Raw genomic sequence first — 22,927 nt, 5'->3', positions numbered from 1 at the left:
TGTTGTGGTTTTTTTCTAAATCTGGATTCTGTTGAAAGTGTCGCAGTACTTTTCCATGCTCTCTTCTAGTCACCTAAGTTCCAAGATAACCTATCTGCAACCTTAAAGATTTCATTTAAACACTAGTTGACTTACATAATATGTGCACATCTTTGAAAAGTCTATAAACACTGTGATCCTGCTTTTAGTGATATTTTTGGCAAAAGCATCTCATTAGCTTTAATAGGAATACACGCATGTCCATAAAATAAAGGAGTACCTTCTATTCTCATTATATTAGTTGTGCATTGATCTAACTCCAACAAGCTCATTGTGCATTTAGCCAAACAGCAGAGCTGGCTCAGAGCAGCAGCAGTGCTGAGAGAATTAGGTCTACAAATTCCACCTACAACACAAACGATCATATATTTCCTTCTCTGTGTGGTGTGCTTAGAGATTTACTTCATGGTTTTAGTATCATAAATTTATTTTCCTTTACAGAGTTGTTCCCTTATGAAGCATTCATTTGTAAAGCATTAATTTTATATACGGGACTGCTAAAAAACAATGAAGTAGACATATTTGCTTAATAGTTTTATTCTTTTTTGCAGGTTCTATAATCATATTTCATCAACTGGTACAACAAAACATATTTCTATATAAAAACCAAAACAAAGAGGGCTTCTTGAGCTTGATGCATGGTAAATCTATTTGGTTTATTCTTGTTTTATTGTTAAATATTATATTGCATTTGTTTAAGCAGACATCGTGTATATTGTGATTTCTAGCATTCCACACACAGTAGCTTATTGTTGTGTCCTTTAAATATGGGAAATAAAAATGTTTTGAGTTTGCTAGTAAAAAAAAAAAAAGGAAATGAAGAAAGGGTGCTGCTATATTACATGGCCCAGGAAATATTGGCAGCATGCTCTTTGGCTTTCATCCGTAGAACTGCAATGCTGGAGGACCTCCTTTCAAACTCCGGTTTTGTTTCAAAAGCATGTCCATTGGTTGCCCCAGAAAGTAAAGAGTCAGTGAAAAAATTATTGAGGGGCACGTGGCTGAACTGATTCTGGTGGTTTGAAAAGCCTGTGTAGCCAGAATCTGTCCGGGGTGAATGGGAATAAGGTGTCATACAGGAGGACGTATCTCGTGGTAGCATGCAGGAAGTAACCACAGAACCGCTAGCTGCGTTCCCTGCCCACAGATTGTTCTGAATCTGGAACATATAAAATGAATAAGATTAAATTTAGATAGTTCGTCTTTTGTTTTCTGCAATGCTTGGTTTGCTTTACTTAACACATCCGTTATTAGTTCTCTTCTAAAACAAGCAACAAGTACTTTACTAGTTCTCTGCAATCATATTAGAAAATACTGTGAAGACATTACATGAGTCAAAATACTGGATCATTTACTTAAGAGCAAGGGCTACTGAATCGTATACCTTGCTCTGTCATCCGTTTGCTCTGTGGCTCTATCCTGAGTGTTTACCATTGAACTTCAGGATGCCATCAGCCCAGCCAGTCAGTAAAATTACTGGAAGCATGCAACTGACTTCAAAGAAAACGTGTCAAAAGAGTGTACAATATCATAGCTGTTTTCACCATAAAAGCTTCTCCTCATCAGAATTCTTTCTTAGAGTAACAGTAGGAAACAGTGTAAAAGGGTGAACAAAACAAACTGGGATTTCTCAAGAGACAAAGCTCAACAAGTATTTGCAAAATTAAATATTGAGAAGCCTTGCATAATTACTTTAAGACAAATGAATCCATAAAATACAGGCATGATTGATAATACATCCAAGAGTTTTTCCTAGAGTTGTTTCAAAGATGGTTTTCAGACAAACATTCTTTTCATTATGTTTTTATATGAAATTATACTTGAGGGCATTTCTGTTTCAGCTCTCAGCCTTAACTGGCTGCACTGTGCGTCCCTGGAAAACTTTGCATGACGGACTAGGAGACAAACTTTGTGGTTACCAGCAATGTCTGCTGAAGATCTGGAGTAACCATGTATTCAAGCTTTGATGTGTAATGCCTTCTATACTTGGCAGTCACTTAAAGCTTCATTCTGAGTCTCAGGCCCTCTCCTATCTTCTGTGTATAGATGCTATTTATGGATAGGTATTTTTTACTTATTTGTTACTAGAGGAACAGACAGAAAGATTTTCAAGGCCTAGCACAAGTCAGCTCCTGTCATTATCTCAGAGTGTGCATTCTTTCATTCCTCCTCTATTCACTTTGCTTTAATCAAACTTCACACTCAGCAGCTGTCCTTCTGTCTTTTTAAACTCTCTACTCTATATCTCTCTACCAGTGCTATGTGAATATAATTTCTGACATACTCTGACTTCCTCAGTCATTCCTCATTTGCACTCACCATTATACAATATACAGCTTTATATTTCTTCTCCACTTTTACTTATATCTCTTCCCTGAATGCTGATTTTTTTTAAAAAAAGTACAAATACCATGATACAAGACATTTGTAGCCCTCATTCACAGTACAGAACTTCTCAGCCAGTAACTAAATCTTTTTCTTTTTGTTTTACTTTGCTAAATTTGTCATCATCTTAAAAATCTGTTGTCTGTTCATTATATCATTGCTCGTATGCACTGGGATTGAGCCCACATGTCTTTGTTCTCTGATATACATTGGAGTAATTGCAATTACTCTTCAGTTAGCACTGTAAAGTGAATTCCCACTTCAAATTTAATTTTGCCTTCACGTTCCAAGTCCATTGACAAAGGAATTTTGGCTTTAAGATATGTAGGTTATCTCTCTAGTTGAGTGATTTTTTTCCTGCCAAATTAGAGGTCAGGGGAAGTAATGAATTATGACAGACACACACATACACACACACAGAATGAAAACACGTTTCTAATGCTGAGTTGTTTTTTTCTCATTGTCCTATTACTTTGCAACAACACATACCCACCAAACCACCAACAAGCTAAAGAGATAAATTATGGTTCACTGAACTCATCTAGCTGAGATCTAGTGCAGATAGCAAGGATGAGATGGAGTCTTATTTTAACAGTTAATATTTTGAACAGTTGTATTAGCAGGGGTCATCAGGAGCTAACAAACTAATTTGGGCTCCTTGGCAATTCGAGCAGCAAAAAAGAACCAGTAAATGCTCCACTTTGTTTTTCTGCAGAAGGCTGGGGAAAAGTCACAGTAGCAGCACGTCTCCCCAAAGTCTTGGTCTGCCCAACTCCATGTTCGTACAGGCATGCATACGTACTGGCATACACATGCTTCCACACCCACTCACTTGAATGCAGCTTGCCTTTTCACACACACACATAGGCACAGCTAGTTGGGCACACCTCAGGCATCTGCTCCTGCATATCTTAGGTGGTCTGCTGAGAGGTAATGGAGTGAATAAGGTGCCTGGGGAAGGATATCAAGGATTTTTCCTCCTTCTTGTGGACCTCCTGAGATCTACAGGAGGAAAGAGACTCTAGTGAGAGTTTCAGAACTTTCCGGTTCCCATCCTTCCCTCCTCCCTTCAGCAGTTTTTAGAAGACTCTCAAACATCAGCCCATGCAGCTTGACATGATCCTCAGCTGCCTTATTACTCCTTAATTAACCCATCTGACCCAGTTTTGACTTATAATCAGACAATTTTTTTTTTTATCTTCAGAGAACAGGTGGTTTATCCGGGGATTAAAGGACATATCTTATCTGGATCTGTTTGGACCATTGTCTTGCTTATGAAAGTTTGTTGCATTCAACGACACAGAACATTCCCAAAGAGAGCAGAACATCTCTTATGGCTCAGGATTCAGGGATTCCTGAGTGTCCTATTGCCTGGAAGGTTTCTCAGATCCTGGTACAGATTTACAGGCTTTGACAAGAAGGAAACAAGGGACGCTGAAAGAGCTGGGAAGTGTGGTAGTTAAGTCATCCACTAAGACTCTTAAGACTTACTGCCATCTCAGACTTAATGAGTTTGGAGCCATGTAGCATGTGATTAGAGTACAGAGGAGAGTGGTAAAGAAGATAGCAGCTGAAAGCCTATAAGATCCAGAGAATATCTCCACTTTGTTTGAAAGCCCAAGCTGCACACATTCTGTCACAACCATGAACTGTGAAAATCAGAAACCCAGTCATCCATACAGAAATCGTTGTCTTTTTTTTTTTTTTTTTTTTTTTTTTTTTTTTTGTTCAGGAACACTAGAAACTTTTAATAGTACTTTATTGTATTTCATGGTTACATATAAGTTTCTTGCCACAGCAGTGACAGATTAAGCAACTGTTGGTGTTTTCTTTCCCTTTCTCACTACAAAAGTCACCCATTCCTATTTCCATGCTGTTCCACTTAAGCTTGTTTTGCTGGTACAACTCTTTACTGAATTGAACCAAGGAGCTGATAAAGCTAAAAAGGAATCCAGTAAAGAAATATATATATATTTCAAACACATACACACAAAACCCCATTCTTTTTGATGGTATTTCCAGGCCAAATGGTTAGTCTCAGAACCTTCACAACAGGATTAATTTGCCCAGGGAGAGACTAGTTCATCTATGCAGCTTCTAATACAGGATCTAATTCCGAAGGAGCTCATCATCCCCAAAGCTAACTCACACATGACAAAGTCTCATTTATCTGACTTACTAAGATGTCTTTCTAAGAAATGCTATGCCAAATGCTGCAGCTTCCCAGCCTGCACAGATATAATTATGGGAAGAATTTTCAAAAAAAAATCTGTTTAAATTGGAACATTCATGAGTTTGCCTTTAATATAGTTGTGATGGGAAGACTTCAAAAGGTTCAGAGGCTTAGTTTGAAAGTGCCCAATAACCTATGTGGTCTGAAGGTATCACAAAATCACTCTTTCCTTCCATATTTCTAGTAGTTTGGTTTGCAGTAAACTAAGTTTAGTACCACCAATTTTCCTGGTATTTTTATCCTGGGCAAATCTCTTTCAATTTATCTTCAGTGAGATTGCACAGGTGTAAATGAGAACAGAATTCAGCTGCAAATCCTAAAATACACCAAAGTCTTATTAAAGAAATATGTGAACAAGTTATTAATTCCTAAAACTTTCAAAGAGGTGCCCTAGGTTTCTTCCTTAGAGGAAGGAATCCAAATTAGGAAATTTAACTTCAGAAATGCCACAAGATGCTAGGAAAGCTTTACATCTTCTCTCATGAGAAAGTTATGCTTTTCAAAAGAATGTTTCAGTCATATAAATTTTCTATTCATTTTAGCTGGTTGAGTGACTTCAATTTTGATATTAGATTTTCATTTCTTAGCAAGGATTTACAACATAAATACCTTATAGTGAAATTTAGGTGCAGAATGTATTCCTGTATTAAAAATAAATACAGTCATGTTTTACAATATGTCAAAATTATCAGACCTTCTTCTGGTATGTTGGAAGGAAAAGGGACATTATGTACATGAATTTAAAGAAAATATTTTTCCTCTTAAACTCTTGTGTGATCCATGAACTATATAAAAGCCAATTCAGAGACTGTGAATGAGGCTATACATACAGCACATCTCTGGTTTCTGTTAACATCACAAACAACTTGAGCTTTGCTCTTGTGGTTACCATGAAATTACCAGAGCCCTTCAATATATTTACCTACTGTATGTTTTATACACACACGCGCGCTCTTCCCAGTAGAAAAAAAAGTAGGATTTCATAGCTGTGACAAGAACATAACTGGAGAGTTATGGTTGTTAACACGGTTATGATATCATTTCCTAAGCATATGACCTTCTGCTTGAAACTGCAGAGGAAAATTAACTGAGGTAATTGGTCATCCCACTTGGTGTCATTGCTTTTTTTGTTAAAATCTCAAGCTCCTGGAGATTCAGCCTTCTTACACAGCACCTGGAGAAATCGCATAAACACAAGTCTCCAAATTTTCTGAGCACTGTATTATCACTTACCCAATTTTGGTTCTCCCATCACCAAATGTCTTGTCTCATGCTATTTGAGTCACCTGCCTATCCAGACTGGAGTCTTTTTCCAACAGACACACATATAAGCACACACAGCTTCTATTTGAGTGGACATCTGTTTTAGTGCTTCACATGGGAAACAAAATGTTAATTTCTTTTAAGATCTCTAGATATGTAGTAATAAGTTATTGTTGTGCTATTATTATTGTTATTATTATTATATTACATAATATATGTTATGTTACATTATATGTTATTGTAATTACTCTAGTAAGTAATTAGAAACTACACATTGACTCTGTTTTCAGGATGTTCCTGGGCATTGCAAGGGAGACAGCAGCAGCGCTAACTGAACAGTTAAGAATTTACCTAATTATAGAAAATGTGAAAGTCAAAGAGACTGATTTGCTAAATTTTTGTCACTCCTTTCTTTGTGTGAAGCAACAATCCTTGCACTGCCAGAAAACATGAAACCTGTGCTTGCACAAGGAGCTACTTTAGGTAGATTAAATGCAATAGCTGTTAAACTGCTCAAAACTGCTAGTTTACAACTCATGATCTGTAGGCTGTTCCTAGTCCATCAGCACAATTAATTTGGTCTGTCAGTTGCCACGGTATTTTTTTTTCTGGGGACCTCTTAAGAACATCCAAAGTATGGGCAGAAATTTGCCTGTACTTCCCAAGTTTGCAGATTCATAGATTCTCAGAATAATTTAAACTGAAAAGAACCCTTTCTCACAGCTAACTTTGAATTTAGATCAGGTTACTCAAGCCCTATCCAGTCAAGTTTTGAGTAGCTACAGCGATTCAATGACTTCTATGAGCAACTTGTTCCAAGGCTTTACCACTCTCATTGTATTTTTTCCTTTATATCTAGACAGAATACTTTTTGCTGTAATTTGTGATCATTTTGTAGGAGCCATTGGACCTAGTGAACATGTGAAGTTCATTTGTACTGTATTGGGTTCAGGTACATATGAGAGAGCTGCAGCACACCATTTTCAGATATGTCCATAAAATGCAAGTTGGCCCTTGGTAGTGAGGGGCTTAATGCTACAGCTCTAAAATATGTGATAGACCCATTCAGTCCACTTTTAGACCTTACATACAGTGAACAAAATATAAATCTGTTCATTTGATTCTATGCTTAACAAGTTTACTGAGGTGCAAAATAATGCAGGATTCAAAAAGTCATCAAGTTTTCATTCTTGTCTGGGATGTTTTGTAGATAAACTGTAACTTCTCCCTGTTGCAATCTCAGGGCCAGTTATGATAAGAATGAATTATATTTCATGTCTATGATACAGTTAAAGACAAAATTTCATACTTCGAAAAATGCTATTAAAAAAAAGATTCTATCTCAGAAAAAATGGATTTGCCTTATAATTAAGCCCCAGCTAAAGTCACTCACAGACTTAAAGAAATACATGTTTCACAAAAAAAAATAATAAAGCAACAAACCAAATGTTGAGACTGCAAGGAGGACCACATACAATGATGGTTTAGAACCAAGAAAAAATAAAAGTGTAGTGCACAAACTACTTTGTGTGGAACAGACACCACCCAAAAAGATTAGAAGTGTTAGTCTTGTTGGAAGATCAGCCACAGCAGTGCAACAGTCAGCACATATGCAGCAAGCAACATACCATCCAGGTGGTGTCCCAGCCTGAGCTCCATGCTGTCACAGCTAGACAGCATGAGTATATGATGAAACTTCTTTGAAGCTAGCTCAGATATGTCTACCACATCTACTCCTACTTAATCAGTGTACCCATAGCCTTTATGAACTATTGTGATTAACTGTCATTTATATGTCTACTACAGTTAAAAGAATTTTTAAGTCATATAACATGTGGTATCTAATATATGCCATATGAAAGATTTAATTGGAGCATGTAACTTTGATTATTGCTAATGAGAATTACCCATATGTACTAAGGCTAGAGCAGAACTGTAATGATGATCCAGGGACTTAGTACATAACACATGTATACTGATACCACTTCTACACTCTTTGATTGCCAAAACAAATCATGTGATGCCATGCTGTTCAACATATTTAATTTGATTTATCAGTCTGGTGGATGGGATGGAATGTAAACTTCAGCCTCTTCCTTCTTCTATTTTTGAGATCTCAACAGTCTCCCTTCTTTCTACACCTTCTGTATCACTCCAGTTCCCATACCTTTGAAATGATTTTGTCTCCTCAGGATTCCCACCTGCACTAGGCTGTGTTTTTCCACCAAAAAAAAAAAAATTAAATTCAGTCCTGTACAACTCTGGCCTGCTTTTTCAAGCAAATAAGAGAAGCAAACAATACATTTCACATGTGATAGTAAGAGGGAAAGTATAATGGTGTGACAGTATAAACCCTTTCAAAAGAACTTAGAAGAACAATGGCAACAAATGAACTAGACTCAAAGAACAAGCAAAAAGAAAAGATGCAAAGTATGGAAAGAGACTAGGTGGGCCAAAAACGTTGCCCCCTATATCTGCTTTTCAAGGATACAATTTAATGTTTATTTACATTAAATCTAACAAGTTCAAGTACCTTTTGTCACATTAGCCTTCTCACCAGGCATAGGACAGCAGAAGTAGTCAAGTAAAGACCAATAAGGTAAGAGAAGAGCAAGGCTAAGCAACCTTTTTATTGTTCGTCTCCCAACACATAAGATATAGATCTGTCTAAGATAACTGTAGATGTCTGCAGCTGAACCAGGCATCAGAGAGTAAAATACACTTTTAAAGATCATCTTACTTATTTTATACCTTATATTTTAGGAAGAGAAAACTTAAGTGACCAGATTTCACCAACTTTAAAGGGAACCCATCTCTGGCATAAAAATCCCTTTGATTAAGTTTCCTAAACACAAGCGTCTACTATCTATCTGACCACCAGCTGCCTCTTCTAAAGAGTGCATGCTTCCTGTAAGTCCTGTTCATCAGCACTGTAACAGTGTCGCAGATATCCCAAGACATCTTAAATAGCATTCTATTTAGGTGATTGAATCAAGTACTGCTTGTTCGCTAATATTTACTCAGGTGAGTTGAATTAAAGGTCTGCATTAAGTGAATCTGCACTCATTTCCTCACTCATGTTAGGATGCTGCCTCTTAGCTTTTGTATCATCCACAGAATATTGCTGGCTAATGAGGCTCAAAGTGTCTGGGATGAGAATTTTAACCAGTGAATTGTTTTCTGAATGCACTTAAGATGACTTAGACCACAATATGTTGCATCTGCAAGAGAAACTTGAAGCTTAAATACCGAAACTAATGAAACAGAAACCTTTTACTAAAATGAATGAAAAGTACTGTGTATAACATTTTCCTAGAAAATATCTGATTTTCAGCATAATGTTATCAAAAGTTAAATATTTCACTGGAGTGAAAACAACAGCTCTGTGGTATTTTTAATGATAAGCCTAGAAAAAACATATGAATAACAGATGATTATCCTGGAATATTGTACTAACTGTCCTCTGCAATCCAGGTGTTGCCAGTATAATTAGTGGAAGCTCTATGTGTGCAGAATTTGGACAGTTTAGGAGATACTTAACTTCTTGGCAGCCAGCTGAGCAACTATTTTGCACAATAAGTAATACCTAAAGTCAACATACTGTAAAAATAATTAAGGTTAGACTGAATTAGCAAAGCAAACAATTATAGTCTAGAAAAAAAACCAACTAAATTGTTTACTATTTTGAAGATAAAGATGGGTAACTTAATAGTAAAATTAGACTGGATTATAGAAAAGGGGGCTGGACCAGACCACCTCCAGAGGTCCGTTCCAACCTCAACCATCCTCTGATTCAGAGCCAACCTTCTATCTGAAATAAGTTGAAAAGATCATTTCCTCACAGGAAAACCTTTCAGGTTTATATTGTCACACAAGGCACAGCAGCATCATGTTCTTCATTTGTACTTGATGAAGTTAATTGGTGAAGAGACTAAGCAGGGGTCTCCACACCCTCTGTTGACTGCAGAAGGGACTGATGTTTTTGCTGGAATGCAAGTGGGATGTCTGTTTTGGGAACATATCCATGGTGGGGCTCAGAACAGAAATCTTCAAACTGCAAATTCATATAATTCACACCAGAAAATCACATTTATTCCTGTTCCTTCTGCCACACAGCAGAAAATATCTCAGCTTGATTTTATCCTTTTTCAACATCATCCTACATTTTTTGCCATCAACAGAGTCTGTTTTTCCCCATGTTAATAAAAACTTCATAAAAAAGCTCTAGTGATCTGTGTTTCACAATCCCCAGGAAAAACTAGTTACTCAAAAGTATGGCAAAGCCTGTCTAATATTTAGTGATGTCAATGTCACAATAAGAGTTCTTGTACACAGAAAAAAAAAAAAAAAGAAAAGAAAGAAAAAGAAACAAAAAGGGGGGGGAAAGGATATGTCATTTCCTTTCTTGCATTAACTGTACTGAAATAACGGAATTGTTCTAGGAAATCAATCTATAACACTAAAACCAAACATGCAAATCACAAGTTTAAATATCTCTTTCTGCTTGAAATGTAGGATATATTAATGACACTGTAGCAAGTCATGTACTCTATATTTATTTTCCATAAGTGAGGCACTTATAAATGGACATCTAGTTCAAAAGATTTGAATATAGTGATGTTAGTCGTCATTGTGTTTTTAATACAGATTTTTGTTGTCTCAAGCATTCTCACTGGAAATGTTATGTATAAGATACACCCATGGTTTTACTGGAGGTGAGGATTTAGGAATGTGAAACTATGAAGAATTTCCACCAGGTCAGCAAGAACCTGAACTTGCATTGACTGTTCTGTGGTAATTGCCTGGATACCTATTCATGTTCTAGTATACAGCAAAGTAGCCACCTTCTCCTCTCACTGAGGAGTAAGACACCTTGTTTTTGTCATGTAGCCAAACTGTGCATGCAAGCACTCAACTGAAATAGCCAATATAAAGTGGACTCACACGTTCATTTAGCTCCTTGTTCCTGATTATGAAGTACGGTACAGTACAGTACAGTACAACACAACTTTTTTGTGCAGGTGACTGGACTCAATTATGTGTTTCTGCCTGTCTGTTTACCTGCAGTGTGTTGGTCTGTGATTGTAGGTAAGTACTACGTATTTATGTTTATGAATGAGTATACATTTTATATTTCTACACATTTTAGAGATGCTTTATTTAAGATTATGGTACAAACATTTCTGTTTCAATCTCCTGTTCTTAAGAACTTAGAAATTAGTGATAGAAATTTTGCCAGGCTGAAACTTAGTTGTGTCATCAGCCTAAGAAATACTTTTTTTAAACAAATTTTTAAATGGAAATGCAGTGAATTCACTCATCTTTTAACAATCTGAAAGTACAGAATAGATATTTCATTGAGTTTAGATTTTTATGGATGGTATTCTCATATAATTCAAAAGTGTTTCTTTTTAAAAACATTCATTTAGGACAACCATTGTAAGTGCTTACCAATGAATGACTTGCATTATTCCATTATCTTATGCTAATGAAACTTCTGTCAATTGGGAAAATTTGTAGATTAAGTTGTATTAGAAATACAAGATGAGCTTGGAGACACAAAATTTAGTCTAGAGAACTGAGTCAGGGATAAAAGGCGCAAAACTTAAGTACTATTCCTTGTATCATCTATTGTGATGCTATAGATAAGTCAGAAAGGCCTTCAAAAGATACTTGAACACCTTGAGTGAGATCTGTGAGTGACTGTGCATCTATGTCTTTGTGAATCTGCCTAGGAGTGCTTAAGGTCTTTTTGCATACCTCCACCTAGGTAGGTCTCAAACAAATTTGTGTCCTCCTACTTAAACACAGAGTGAACCATGCAGTGGTTTCTGATATAATTTGGGCTAATGCACTATTATATTATAAAATAAAAACAGGCAGACTGATAAGTGCCACCAGATCTGAAATGGTTGTGCCATGTTCTGAGCTGCTGGAACACAAACCAGCTCTGGCCAAGGCACCAAACCTGGTAAATGACACATGGGCCCAAGGCCTCTGGTTCAAAGCTAGTCACATTCAGCCAATGTAGAGCATGACCGAAGCAAGCCCACATAGAATATGAGTATATTCCTAAGGCTGATAGAGACCCTGCAACCTAACGAACTAGAAGAGCACCACGACACCAGCATTGGAAGGACTCTACCACAGGGACCCATACAAGATTTTTGCTTTGTATGGTTCTTTTTTTTTAAAAAAAAAATGTGGTAAAATCAATGGGAAACTAGAGACTGGAAAAACAATGGCTTCAGAATAAAAATATTCAATGTACTAAAACAAGCAAGCAGAAAAACAATAGCAGAGAGTGAGGCAAGGCAGTAAATCAAAGGACTGGAGAACAGAAACAGAAGATTCTGATCTTATTACACAGTAATACCTTACTATATACTGACTGAGAAATGAAAAAAAAAAAAAAAACCAACAAAAAAAACCAAGCTACTGCTGTCCAAGAGAGCTCCTGCCTCCCTCTCCCAGGCATATACATTCAATTCTGATTGTACGTGGCCAGAATATGTTTTCATGCTAGTAGAAGACTTGTTGTATCCAATGGTCTGTTGAGGACCATAAAGAAATTGTGCATTTTTAATGTATCAGAAGGAGGTAGCCTAGAGATCACATATTTTATGCCTCATCTTACCAAAGCATACGAGAACAGAGTTGTTAAAAGTTGTGCCTGTGAATATAAATATCCCACAAGTGAAATTCTGACCTTATTATATAAAATTACATCATTCCTGTCAATCTCAATGGGTCTAGACATCATTCAGAATTTGCGTATGGACCTAGAAGTGATTCAGATCCCCACTTAATTTTATGTGCAGAAAAGACTTTGCTGCACAACCATATTGCCAGCCATTCTCAGTACATAACTTCTGCAAAACTCCACATCTCCTAAGATTGTTCTTTAAAAAATACTTATATTTTAAGAGTTAATTATTCATATTGGATGTCGAAACTGTTGTTCACAGTAGCAGGTCCTGTTGATGTGTCTAAAAAACAGAGAAAGCTAAACACAGAAAAGTCTTCATGCATCTTCTGTGCACGTGTGTGCCTAAGGATGGAAGAGAAGGTAAATGTAGAACCAAAATGCTGCTTGGTCTTTACCATACCTGAGGATAACTGTCAGTCCTTGGAAGAACAGATATATCATAGGTGGCAGCAAAATGGCTCTTAGCTTGCTGGATCTGACCATAGCGTTCTCTTTTCCTCCATTTTGCTCTTCGATTCTGGAACCAAACCTATAGTAAATGAGGAAACAGTCATCAAGGTAAACTCAGTTACATACTATGCAAAGAGTCCTAAGAAAAAGACAAGAGATTTTGGACAGTAGCTTTGAAAATTTCTGTTTATCTAAGAAAGGGAAGTTCTTCACCTAAGGATGAATTTCTTTCAGTTTCAATGTTCTCATTGTCAGATCTGCTTAAGTTATTTCTGGCTATTTTAAAAGTATATACTCTTTCCTTTCTGGTATTAAAAAAAAAAAAAAAAGGCAGAGGAAAGATCAGTTTGTCAGGCAGTGCTAATTTTGATGGAGTTCAGTTCTGTAGAGGAAAATCAGCAAGTAGCAGCAAGTCAAATTGTAAAGAAACTTTCTCTTAATTTCACATGCCCACTGACTTGATATGACTACCTATGATCTGCCTCCTAGAGGCACATGTAATCTTTATCAAGTGCAGTAATGAAAAGGCAGGAAAAGCTGGCACCAGAACAGTAGTCTGTGCTGCAGAAAAAGTTTCTATAAGGAGGCTAATAGGGCAGGAAAATAATAAAAAATCATGAGATCACAGACAGTTTTAAAACTATTGTGACATTTTTTCACATTTGTGTTAGGAAATATCCATGTTTCTTACCATTGAAAGCTAAAGAATGGCACTTTACATTTAGACTATGAAATAATTTAGACCTGAAACAATGCCTTCTTGTCAACTAAAAGCTATTTTTTTTATGTTTAAATAACCTTTGGACTGTTCTGTAGTATTTTGAGAGTCGGGTGTTATCTCAAATCCTATTATATACACATTTCTTGCTGTGACTGATATCTGTCATTGTCCTGCGGTCTTCAAAAAAGTTTTTTTCTTTCAAACAGTTTAGTTTGGACTGCCTAAGACTTATCATGATGAATTAAAGGGATTGCTAAGAAAAGTAACTGTTCCTTTATAAAAGTAATATTAACAAACTAAGTCTTTATTGTTCAGCTATGAGCAAACTCATTCCAACTCTTTTTAAAGAAGTCACACTACTAATAACAGAATCATTATTTTTTTTATGGAAATGGTGCCATTGGTTAGTCTTCCTGCAAAATAGATTGTGAATCCATTTGCATAGATACATACATGAATAGATTTTTTTTATATAGACACTGCCTGTGAATCCCATTTTGAGGGATGTGTGCTGATCCCTGATGGTGGGATATTTAAAATAACACTGTTTGTTTTATAATTCAGTTTTGCCTTGATCTTTGGAGAACTCAACTGTCCTTTGGTGCTCCTTAAGCAACCAGGGTATAATTTTGCTCATTTTAATTCCCAAGGACTTGTTGCAAATTTAGTATGTGCAATCTTTTAAAATGTACTCAGCAATCAAAGCAAGGCCCATGCATGTAACTGCTAAGTATATATTGTTAGGGACCCTGTTGGTAAATTTGTGTTATTTATGATGCCTGAGGCTCAGCAAAAAGAAAAGAAAAGGGAAAAAAGTTCTCCTGTCTCCACAGGAGGCATCAAGAACACGCTAAGGGAATTTAGTAATGAGGCTCTTTCATTGAAAAAAGACCTTGACAATCTCCTTAAAATGGGTGCCAATTACTTCACTGACATGCAGCAGGAAAGAGAACAACTTACATAAATTAGGTTCAGGTTGGCTCTCTCTGCATGTATGCAGGACAAATATTAAATTGAATCTTGATGAAATGGCGGTGAAGGGAAATGTGGGTAAGGTATCCAGCTGATCACTCTGCTAAACTAAATCAAACAATTTGCTTGAATTTATAGCAACTAAATGAGAAAAAAAGCACACATTTTTTTCCTTTGACAATCCCCCAAAATGTTTCTGTTTACATCACTTTACTAGAAACTGACTCTTGGCAGAGATAAAGTAACCATTTGCCTACACAAAGCAATGTAAAAATCTGCTGCTTGTTATCCTTGCATTGCCAGATGCTTGCCTCTAATGATGTAAGGCCTTTTAAATTGCTTAATCTTGTGATGGAATACTGTTACTACTCTGGATAAAAATGATCACCATTTCCTTTCATATTTAGCATATGAGAAATGCAAAGATCGGTTATGTTTTAAGAAGGGAGAGAACATGCTTAAATAAAATAGAAATAGATATTCTGTGAAAGTCTGGTGAAGACATATATGTTTTCACATTTACTCTCTTATTTTTAATACTTTTACCATATGAAGCTTCTAAAACTTAGAAAAAAATGTGATTAAAAAGTCAGTTGACACATTTTAGCCCAATTATCCCCTCCCTGTTCTGAATATTCATTTATTCTTGGAGTAGTTCTCATTATTCCAGAATTATGCAATTGTAACAACAGTGTTTTAACATTATGCAAGCTTTTTTTTTAAGTCAAGACTAAATCCTAATGCATGGAAGTCATACTTGGAAAACTGTACCAAATTCAGAGGGAGAGCGATTGCAGAGAGCCTGAAGAGTTAAAAGCCACTGAACTAAATTCCGTGGGCATCACTGATATCGTTTCGATGTAACTGACACACAATTTTGGACTCTGTTTTCCGATGACACCAGTGAATATGCTGTTTGGTTGAATAGACATGAAAAGAACACTTCTTTATAAAACTAATTAGCTGAGTTCATTTCTGAAAGTGATCCTGGTTTAATTTCAGTTGTATGCATGTGCACTGACGTCTATTTCTTTATATGCATGTGTGAGTATGTGTTTAATTACAAGTTGTGAAGTTGTTATCATATTCAAGTCACTAAATTAAAAAAATTAACCCCAGTCTGTAAGAATCAACAGGACTGCTATTCCTAAATTGAAATGATGAGTATTACCAGAATGGGGAAGATCTTTAAAACTAGCATAAACTCACAAAATGCAGCTCACACCCTTTTCTAAGGGAAGATGTCTGAGTGGGGGAAGGGCTGCATTTCCTGGATATTTAGCTTCTTTTCTCACCATTGCACGTCCAAAGCCATAAATATTGTTGAGATTACTGTACGAGCACATACTGAATCAATCAACTTTGTATGCAGTTAAGATACTCAAATACTGCACTAAGTGGTCAACTGTATGTTTCGTTCCAAAAATTAGAATAATATTATCCATCAGTTATGCAATTTAAAAAAACAGCAAATGTACTTCCCAGTTTTGTGATTTTTAAGCTTATTCCGTACAACAGAGATGAAAGGATTACGTTCTTGCTCTACACAAACACACACACTGTATATATATATTTATACACACCTATGTATGTGCAGTTTCACTCTTTGGATCTAAACAAGGAATTTCATTACTTTTTAGATTGTACTTTTCATGCCATAACACACATAGAATCCTCTGCGACTGAGTTCTGCATCATCATCAGTCTGAGCTCCATGAACACATCTATTTAATGGGATCTTTACACATAACACTTTATGTATACACTGCCTGGAATTCTGACAGTAAAACAGGACTACCAGGAATCAAGACTGCTTTACTATTGATGTTGTTTTCTCATCCTTTAAACAAGTTTCTAGAATAGCAACACAAGCTATTTAAAAAAATAACAAGTTATTTTAGTACTGCACCATAACAGCTCATATCCACAAAGAAATAAAGCAAAACGAGCTATTTACTTTAGCTTTATGGGTTTTTGTGCAGTCCCCAAGAGTGTCATTTACCAGTTCCTACAATGCACAACGTGTCATGGAAATGCTGAAGTTTGGTTCCTACCTGCACTCTGGCCTCAGTGAGCTCTGTTCTCAGAGCTAGCTGTTCTCTTACATAGACATCAGGGTAGTGAGTTTTCTGGAATACTTTCTCCAGTTCCTCCAGCTGCAAACTGGTGAAAGTTGTTCTGTGTCTCCTCTTCTTACTGCTGGAGACATTGCTGTCACACTTATCACCAAGTTCATCCAGTTCCCCCTTCTCCTGCATCCCTTTCACCGGAGACATCCTGAGATTGTTGCAATTGTCCATGGGCCTGCTCAGCTCCGTGTGAAGAGGCTGTCCTTCCACTTTAGTAATCCCATAGTTCACTGTACACAAGGTGGGGGAGGGAAATAACTGGTTAAAGGGAGGGGGCTTTAGATGCAAGGGTTCATACAAAACAGTTTCACAAGGAACCAGGTTCTATGTGGCTGCATATTTCTATGTGAGATCGTGGAAGAGGAATCTGTAACATTAACCACAAACAGAGTAAAAGTACTAAATCACATATTTAATTGTAACTGAGAATTGTATCTGAAAATATCATCTAAAATCTTTCAGTGTAAGGAGACTGCATGAGAATATTTGAATATTTTTACTCTGCCACTAAAGTAGTTAATAATCCATGAAATCAGCTTCAACTAGAGTTGCACAGATAAGGAATCTTAGCCCAAAACAGATTTTCATATAAGTGGCACAAAGCTATTGACAAACATGCCTTTAAACTTGCGGGCAGTTTTAAAAAACTCTCTTTCTATGGAAATACAAAATAGCTGTAAAGTAAACTAAATAGTTGTAAACTGACAAATCAAGAAGTAAATGAAACCGAAAATTAACTTCGCTTTACAAACTCAAAAGATTCCATATACCTTCTCTTGTATTTGTAAAGTGGAATTGTTTCCAATTAAGTTTGTTATGGTTACAAAATACAGAGAGTTTCTGCAAAATGTTAACTTATTAAAAAAGATCGTTTCATATACTTTGTATAAGGATTGCAGGAACTATTTGTCTTTAGGTAAAATCTGAGTGGTAGAGATAAGAAAAATTCCTCTGTAGCTTCTTAATAAGAAATGAAAACATTTCCTATTTTTTCTATTTTTACACATCTCACACCACTGAAAAAGTCATGCGATATGTCACAAGATTCAAAAGGGCACTTTTTTTTCTCTCTGAAACAGGCGAAGAAAATTTAAAACTCTACTGAAATTAAAATCTACAAGGATGGCATGTAACATAAGACAAGAAGCTTGCTTTGGGATTTTCTCTCATTCTCAGTAATTTCTTTTCTTTCAGTCCGAGCCGATTTTAACCAAACACAATTTTTAGATACTTACCATCAATACATACATAGATAGGAAATGCCCCAAAGCCCCCAAGGCACACATTAAATGAGCTAATTAAGAAAAACTTCAATGTGTAAATCAATTTTCGGTAGTTTTTTTTAAGTTGCACTTGCAGAAATCTGTCATTATTTCTTACAAACTGTTTCACATCAAAAGGATGTTCTCAAAAAAACACTTCAATGCCCATGTGAAGTAAAAAAATGTAAGATACTGTTAGGCTCATTATTGCAGCTGATCTTAACCATATTTTCCAATTCTGCTAGAAACAGGCTTTTAAATTATTTTTTTCTATACATGTTTTACGTCATGTTGGAATAATCAGAAAAAAATTTAGTGCTTATAAAATAAACTACTGCATGTTCTCCTTGCCGATCAGCTAGTAAAAATGCTATTTAACACTGTGGATTGAATTACCTAGGTCGTTTTCGGTCAGTATGAAGAGTCACCATTGCGCATTATTCAGTAACACAGGAAAAAAAAAAACCACAAAACAAAACAACAACAAAAAAACCCACACGATCTTCGCAGGGCGTTATTTGAAAGAACCAAACGTGACCGAGTGACCTTCCGTCCCCAGCCCGTAACGGCACCTCGCCGGCCGGGAGCCGCCGGGCCGCCGACACCCGGGGCTGCGTTTTCCGAGGAGTTTGCTGGCTGAAAGCGCCGCTGCCCGCAGCGGGGGCGAGGGACGCCGCACGCCGGGGAGCGGAACGGGGGGCGGCCGGGGGGCGGCCGGCGGCGGTATCGGGGCTGCGGCTGAGCCCTCCCGCACCGGCCGGGCCCCGCCGGCCGCCGCCGGTCCGGCACCGAGGGGCCGCCGCGGCCCTTCCCCGTCCGTTTTCTCCCCCGCCGGCCTATCGGTCCCCTGGGCGGGCGGCCCCGGGGCCGGGCGGGCTGTGCCTGCGCTTTCCGCGCCCCGCCGCTCCCGCGCTGGCGGCCGGGGCGAGCCGAGGGAGCCGGCCCGGGGCCGGCAGGGAGGGCAGCAGCCGGAGGGGCGGCACTAAAAGGAAAAGAGTGCTTCGTCTTTTCCCGCTATTGCTGCTATATTATTATTATTATTATTATTATTATTATTATTATTATTATTATTATTATTATTATTATTATTATTATTATTATTATTATTTACTACTACCTGACAGCCCCTCGCATGCCAGCACCCAAAGGCTGTGCAGCTGCCTTTGGTCTCCCCGGGCAGGAGAAGCCGTGGCCTCCCCTGTACATCTCCAGGGAGGGCAAAGCGCAGGAGCGAGAATAACCCTGGGGTGGCGACTCACCGTTGTTGTCCTGGCAGGGTGATGTCCTCTCCAGCCTCACATGATGCTCAGCCCTTTGCAGAGGGTTGAAGGCCTGCACACATTTGCTGCCTGACGTTTTGCTATAAAAGGACTCATTGTCCAAAGTTTCCATAACGTGCTCCAAAGTGCCTCCTGCTCCCATGTAAAAGTCACTGTTCTTGCTCGGCTGGCTCTTCAGGGCAAACTTCTCGCTCAGAAAATCCATAATCATCTAAGGCTGCTTGAGAGCCTCTTCCCTAGACAGAGGCTGGACTGTGAGCAAGGGAGGGAGGGAGAGTGGGTGAGTGGATGGGAGGGAAGGAAGGAGGGAGGGAAAGACGTTCAGAGCTCAGGGAGCTGTTTTGCCTCTGAGCCTTTGATTTGTCTTGTCTTGAAAGGGGGAACCTGAAGTTGCTTTTATATCTTGAAGCTCAGCAGGGCTCCTTATGCAACCTCCCATTTCTAATGAATATGAAAATAGGCAAGCAGTATAACTCCACCCCAGGTCCCCCAAGACCTAATCCCAACACAGGAGGGAGTTCCAGGCCCATTTTCGATAGACAGATCCGTTTCAGACAGACAGACACACACAGGCGTGCAAGGAGGGTGAGGGGAGACAGAGAGGGAGGGAGGACACATGAAAAGGACATTTCCCCTCTGCAACCTTTTCACATTTCTCCAGAGATCCTGGAAAGAGAGTAATCCCTTGCTTCCCTCCCTCTCCCCCCAGCTCCCTGAGAGGCTTAGAGCAAGGTAATTTCAGGGGCACATACCCTCAAGTAAAGGATCTTCTTCAATCAATTTGACTGATACCTCGGTAGCTGCAGCCCTGTTCTCTGAAGCTGTAAAATTAAGAACTGGTGTTCCTTCTTTATTAAACAGCTCAGAAGTTTGGTCCTAGAGTTAAAGAGAGAAAGAAATGTTACAGGCAGTTTTTTGTGTAGAGGGAATGGAAAACAGAGGAATTTAAAACTAGAAATCTCTCACATGAGAAACTGGCCTAAAAGAGAATTTGGCTGCTATCAAACAGACCTCCAGTCTGCCTCTGTGTGTGTGTGTGTGCGCGCGCGCAAAGTAGTTAAAACGGGTCCTTTATTTTAAATCTCCTGAAATATTATCACTACTGACTTGAAAAAAAAAATACAGTTTCTAAATGAGAGTATTAAAACAGAGTCTTGGGTAATAAAAAGAAAAAGAAATGAGCCATATATACATGCATTCCTATAGATATTGAAAAAGTGGGTGGTTTTCACCCAAAGTGTGAGCTTTGAAATGTTGAATTCCTTGGTCCTTTCACACATAGACAGGATTTAAAACACAGGCAAGAGAGAGATAGGGAACTATTTAGAAAAGGCCCAAATTATGGAAAAGAGCTGCTCCCAGCTTCCCGGTGAAAGGAGGACTCGTTGGAGTAAAGTAAAACCGAGTCTACAATCATGTCAGATCAGTATGTCAGCATCGTGGGCCCGAGCTTGTCTGTTCTATTAAGGCTGTTTTAGAAATCAATTCATGGGCCCTTCCCCCATGTGGGGGGAGAAGAACTGAAGCTTTAATAAGCGGTTGAAGTATAGGTGCAGTAATGGCCAGCCGGGACTGCTGAGCGTCTTAGAGACCTTTCCTGTGAACCCAGCCAAAGGTGAAGAGAAGGCCAGTTCAGGTCCAGCGAGCAGCTCCCTCCTTCTTCAGCTGGTCTCTAGTTTGATATTTTGCCGGGGAAAGGGGTAGCTAACTGAGGGATGCTTGTTTCAGCCTACAGTCGAGTAGCTGCGGGCATCACCCGACACAGGCACACGCACAACCCGGGCTGCCACCTCCGCATCTCCGTCCCATTTTCCAGCGTTACCTGCCTCCGACCCCGGCCCGCTGCCACCCCCGCAGGGATGCTCGGTCCCGCCGGGGGAGAGCGCAGAGGTGGCGCTCGGGGACTTGGGGTTGGTTGGGGATCTTTACGGGGACGGGGGTGCTGCTTTGCCAGCCTGCGGGGAGAGAGGGGTGGAAGCGGTTCCTGTAAGCTCCCGGGAGAAGGGGAAGGGGCGCGGAGGACGAGCGGTGCCAGGTGCGACGGGGCTCAGCCGCTGCCTCGCCCGGGCGAGGGGCAGGACCCGGCCACGGGAGCCGCTCCAGGGGCAGTTCCCGTCCCTGGATTTTTCTTGAAGAAGCGGCACTTTTCCTCCTTGCACCTTTTGGAGCAACGCCTGCTCTAGACCCGGGGAAATAGATCCTCTTCCTGCCCCCCGGCCCCGCCGCCCGCATCTCCGTGTGCTGGCGTTTCGGCAGCTTGTTTATAACTATGCCTTAAAAGCACTAAATGCCTTGGGGGAGGGAAAAAAAAAAAAAAAAAAAAAAAAAAAGGAGCTCTCGGTGTCTTTTAAATGAAAGACACATGCAACGTTGTTGCAGCCTGCAATCCACTTTTATCCCAATAAATGTCCCTCTTTAGAGGCAGCTAGTAATCTCCAGGGGAGCCGAGGACAAGGAGCATCTCATGTGCCCGTATAAAGCCAAGAGCTCCCAGCGGCAGCCGGGCTTTTTCTAGAGGGGCTGTAGGAAGCGCGGGTGCCCACCAGCGGGGACACGCGTGTCCCGGGGGAGGCGAAAAGCCGCCGCGGCGGCGACGGTGCTCGCTCCCCGCAGGGCGGCCTCGGGCGGCCGCGCACGCCGGCAGCGCCGCAGCTCCGCTCCCTCCCTCCCTCCCGGGCGGACCCGGCCACCCCGGCGGCTGCGGTGGAAGCGCCGGCCTCGGCTGGGGACCAGGCTCGGGACGGGCTGCCGCGTCCCCTGCGCGCTTCCCCGCCCCCCGCTCCGCTGAGAAAAAAAAGAGCCCTCCCGCAGCATCTGCACCCCAGTGGTGACTCCACTGGCTTCTCGCCCCGTCTTTGCAAAGCGCTCCCCGACGAGAGTAGCGCCGTGATTTACAGACGCGCCTACAGTATCTCAGTATTAAAGATAGAGAGCGACATAAACTATAACCGGATCTTAAAATCCGTCCCTCCTCCGCTCGGAAAATAAATAAATAAATAAATAAATAAATAAATAAATAAAAAAATAAAAATCAGAGTGTTGCCACACCATTGTTAGCTCCAGGGGCCAAATTCTGCTCTCATTTACCTCCGTGCAACCCAGCTGACTTCAAAGGGAAGGAGGGATGTAACCTAGGGGAGAATTGGCGCCACGTATGGCATTCGTTCTCCTTAAAAGCTTGAAAACAGAAAGCTGACTTCAGAGGGCTAAAACCAGTTAAAAGGGGTTGGACAGATCCCGGGGGAGAAGGCGGCAAAGGAAAAAAAAAAAATCGTGTGCTGAGGTGAGACAGCTTTGAAAAGCATCTTTCTTCAGGGACTGATTCCCTCCGCCAGGCAGCCCGGTTATTAAGAGCTGCGTGCAGATGTGCCGCTGTGTTTCCAGAGATGGAGTATCTCCTAAACCTTCTGTGAAAGGGTGTTATGTGTGATGGAGAGACGTTTCGTGGCCAGAGGTGGTGTGAAGGAGCTCGCCCCTGCAGTGC

The 22,927-nt window shown here is 39.6% G+C and overlaps 1 protein-coding gene across 1 annotated transcript; it reads right to left on the bottom strand.

Annotated features, from left to right (window-relative positions):
- Window positions 1-667: 667 nt before the first annotated feature.
- ALX1 (ALX homeobox 1) lies at window positions 668-19,760 on the bottom strand. The gene is made up of 4 exons (XM_009476622.2): window positions 19,423-19,760; window positions 16,827-17,131; window positions 13,030-13,158; window positions 668-1,198 (listed from the first exon to the last, which is right to left on the bottom strand). The coding sequence occupies exons 1-4, from the start codon at window positions 19,652-19,654 to the stop codon at window positions 878-880; spliced, it is 987 nt and encodes a 328-aa protein (XP_009474897.1). The 5' UTR covers window positions 19,655-19,760; the 3' UTR covers window positions 668-877.
- Window positions 19,761-22,927: the final 3,167 nt, after the last annotated feature.

Source organism: Nipponia nippon, unplaced genomic scaffold (assembly GCF_047370975.1).
Source record: "Nipponia nippon isolate SJK-2023a ecotype South Korea unplaced genomic scaffold, ASM4737097v1 scaffold_3, whole genome shotgun sequence".
NCBI lineage: Eukaryota > Metazoa > Chordata > Aves > Pelecaniformes > Threskiornithidae > Nipponia > Nipponia nippon.
Note: the sequence above shows the minus strand (reverse complement) of the source record. Positions and strands in the feature narration are given on the sequence as shown.

Bases quoted from the DNA above. Each gene is read 5' to 3' on its own strand.
- ALX1 (XM_009476622.2), bottom strand. From the start codon at position 19,654: ATGATTATGGATTTTCTGAGCGAGAAGTTTGCCCTGAAGAGCCAGCCG. The intron at 17,132-19,422 runs GTGAGTCGCCAC...CCTTGTGTACAG, and splicing joins ACCCTGCCAGGACAACAACG to TGAACTATGGGATTACTAAA. The intron at 1,199-13,029 runs GTATGGTAAAGA...TATATGTTCCAG, and splicing joins GGACTGACAGTTATCCTCAG to ATTCAGAACAATCTGTGGGC.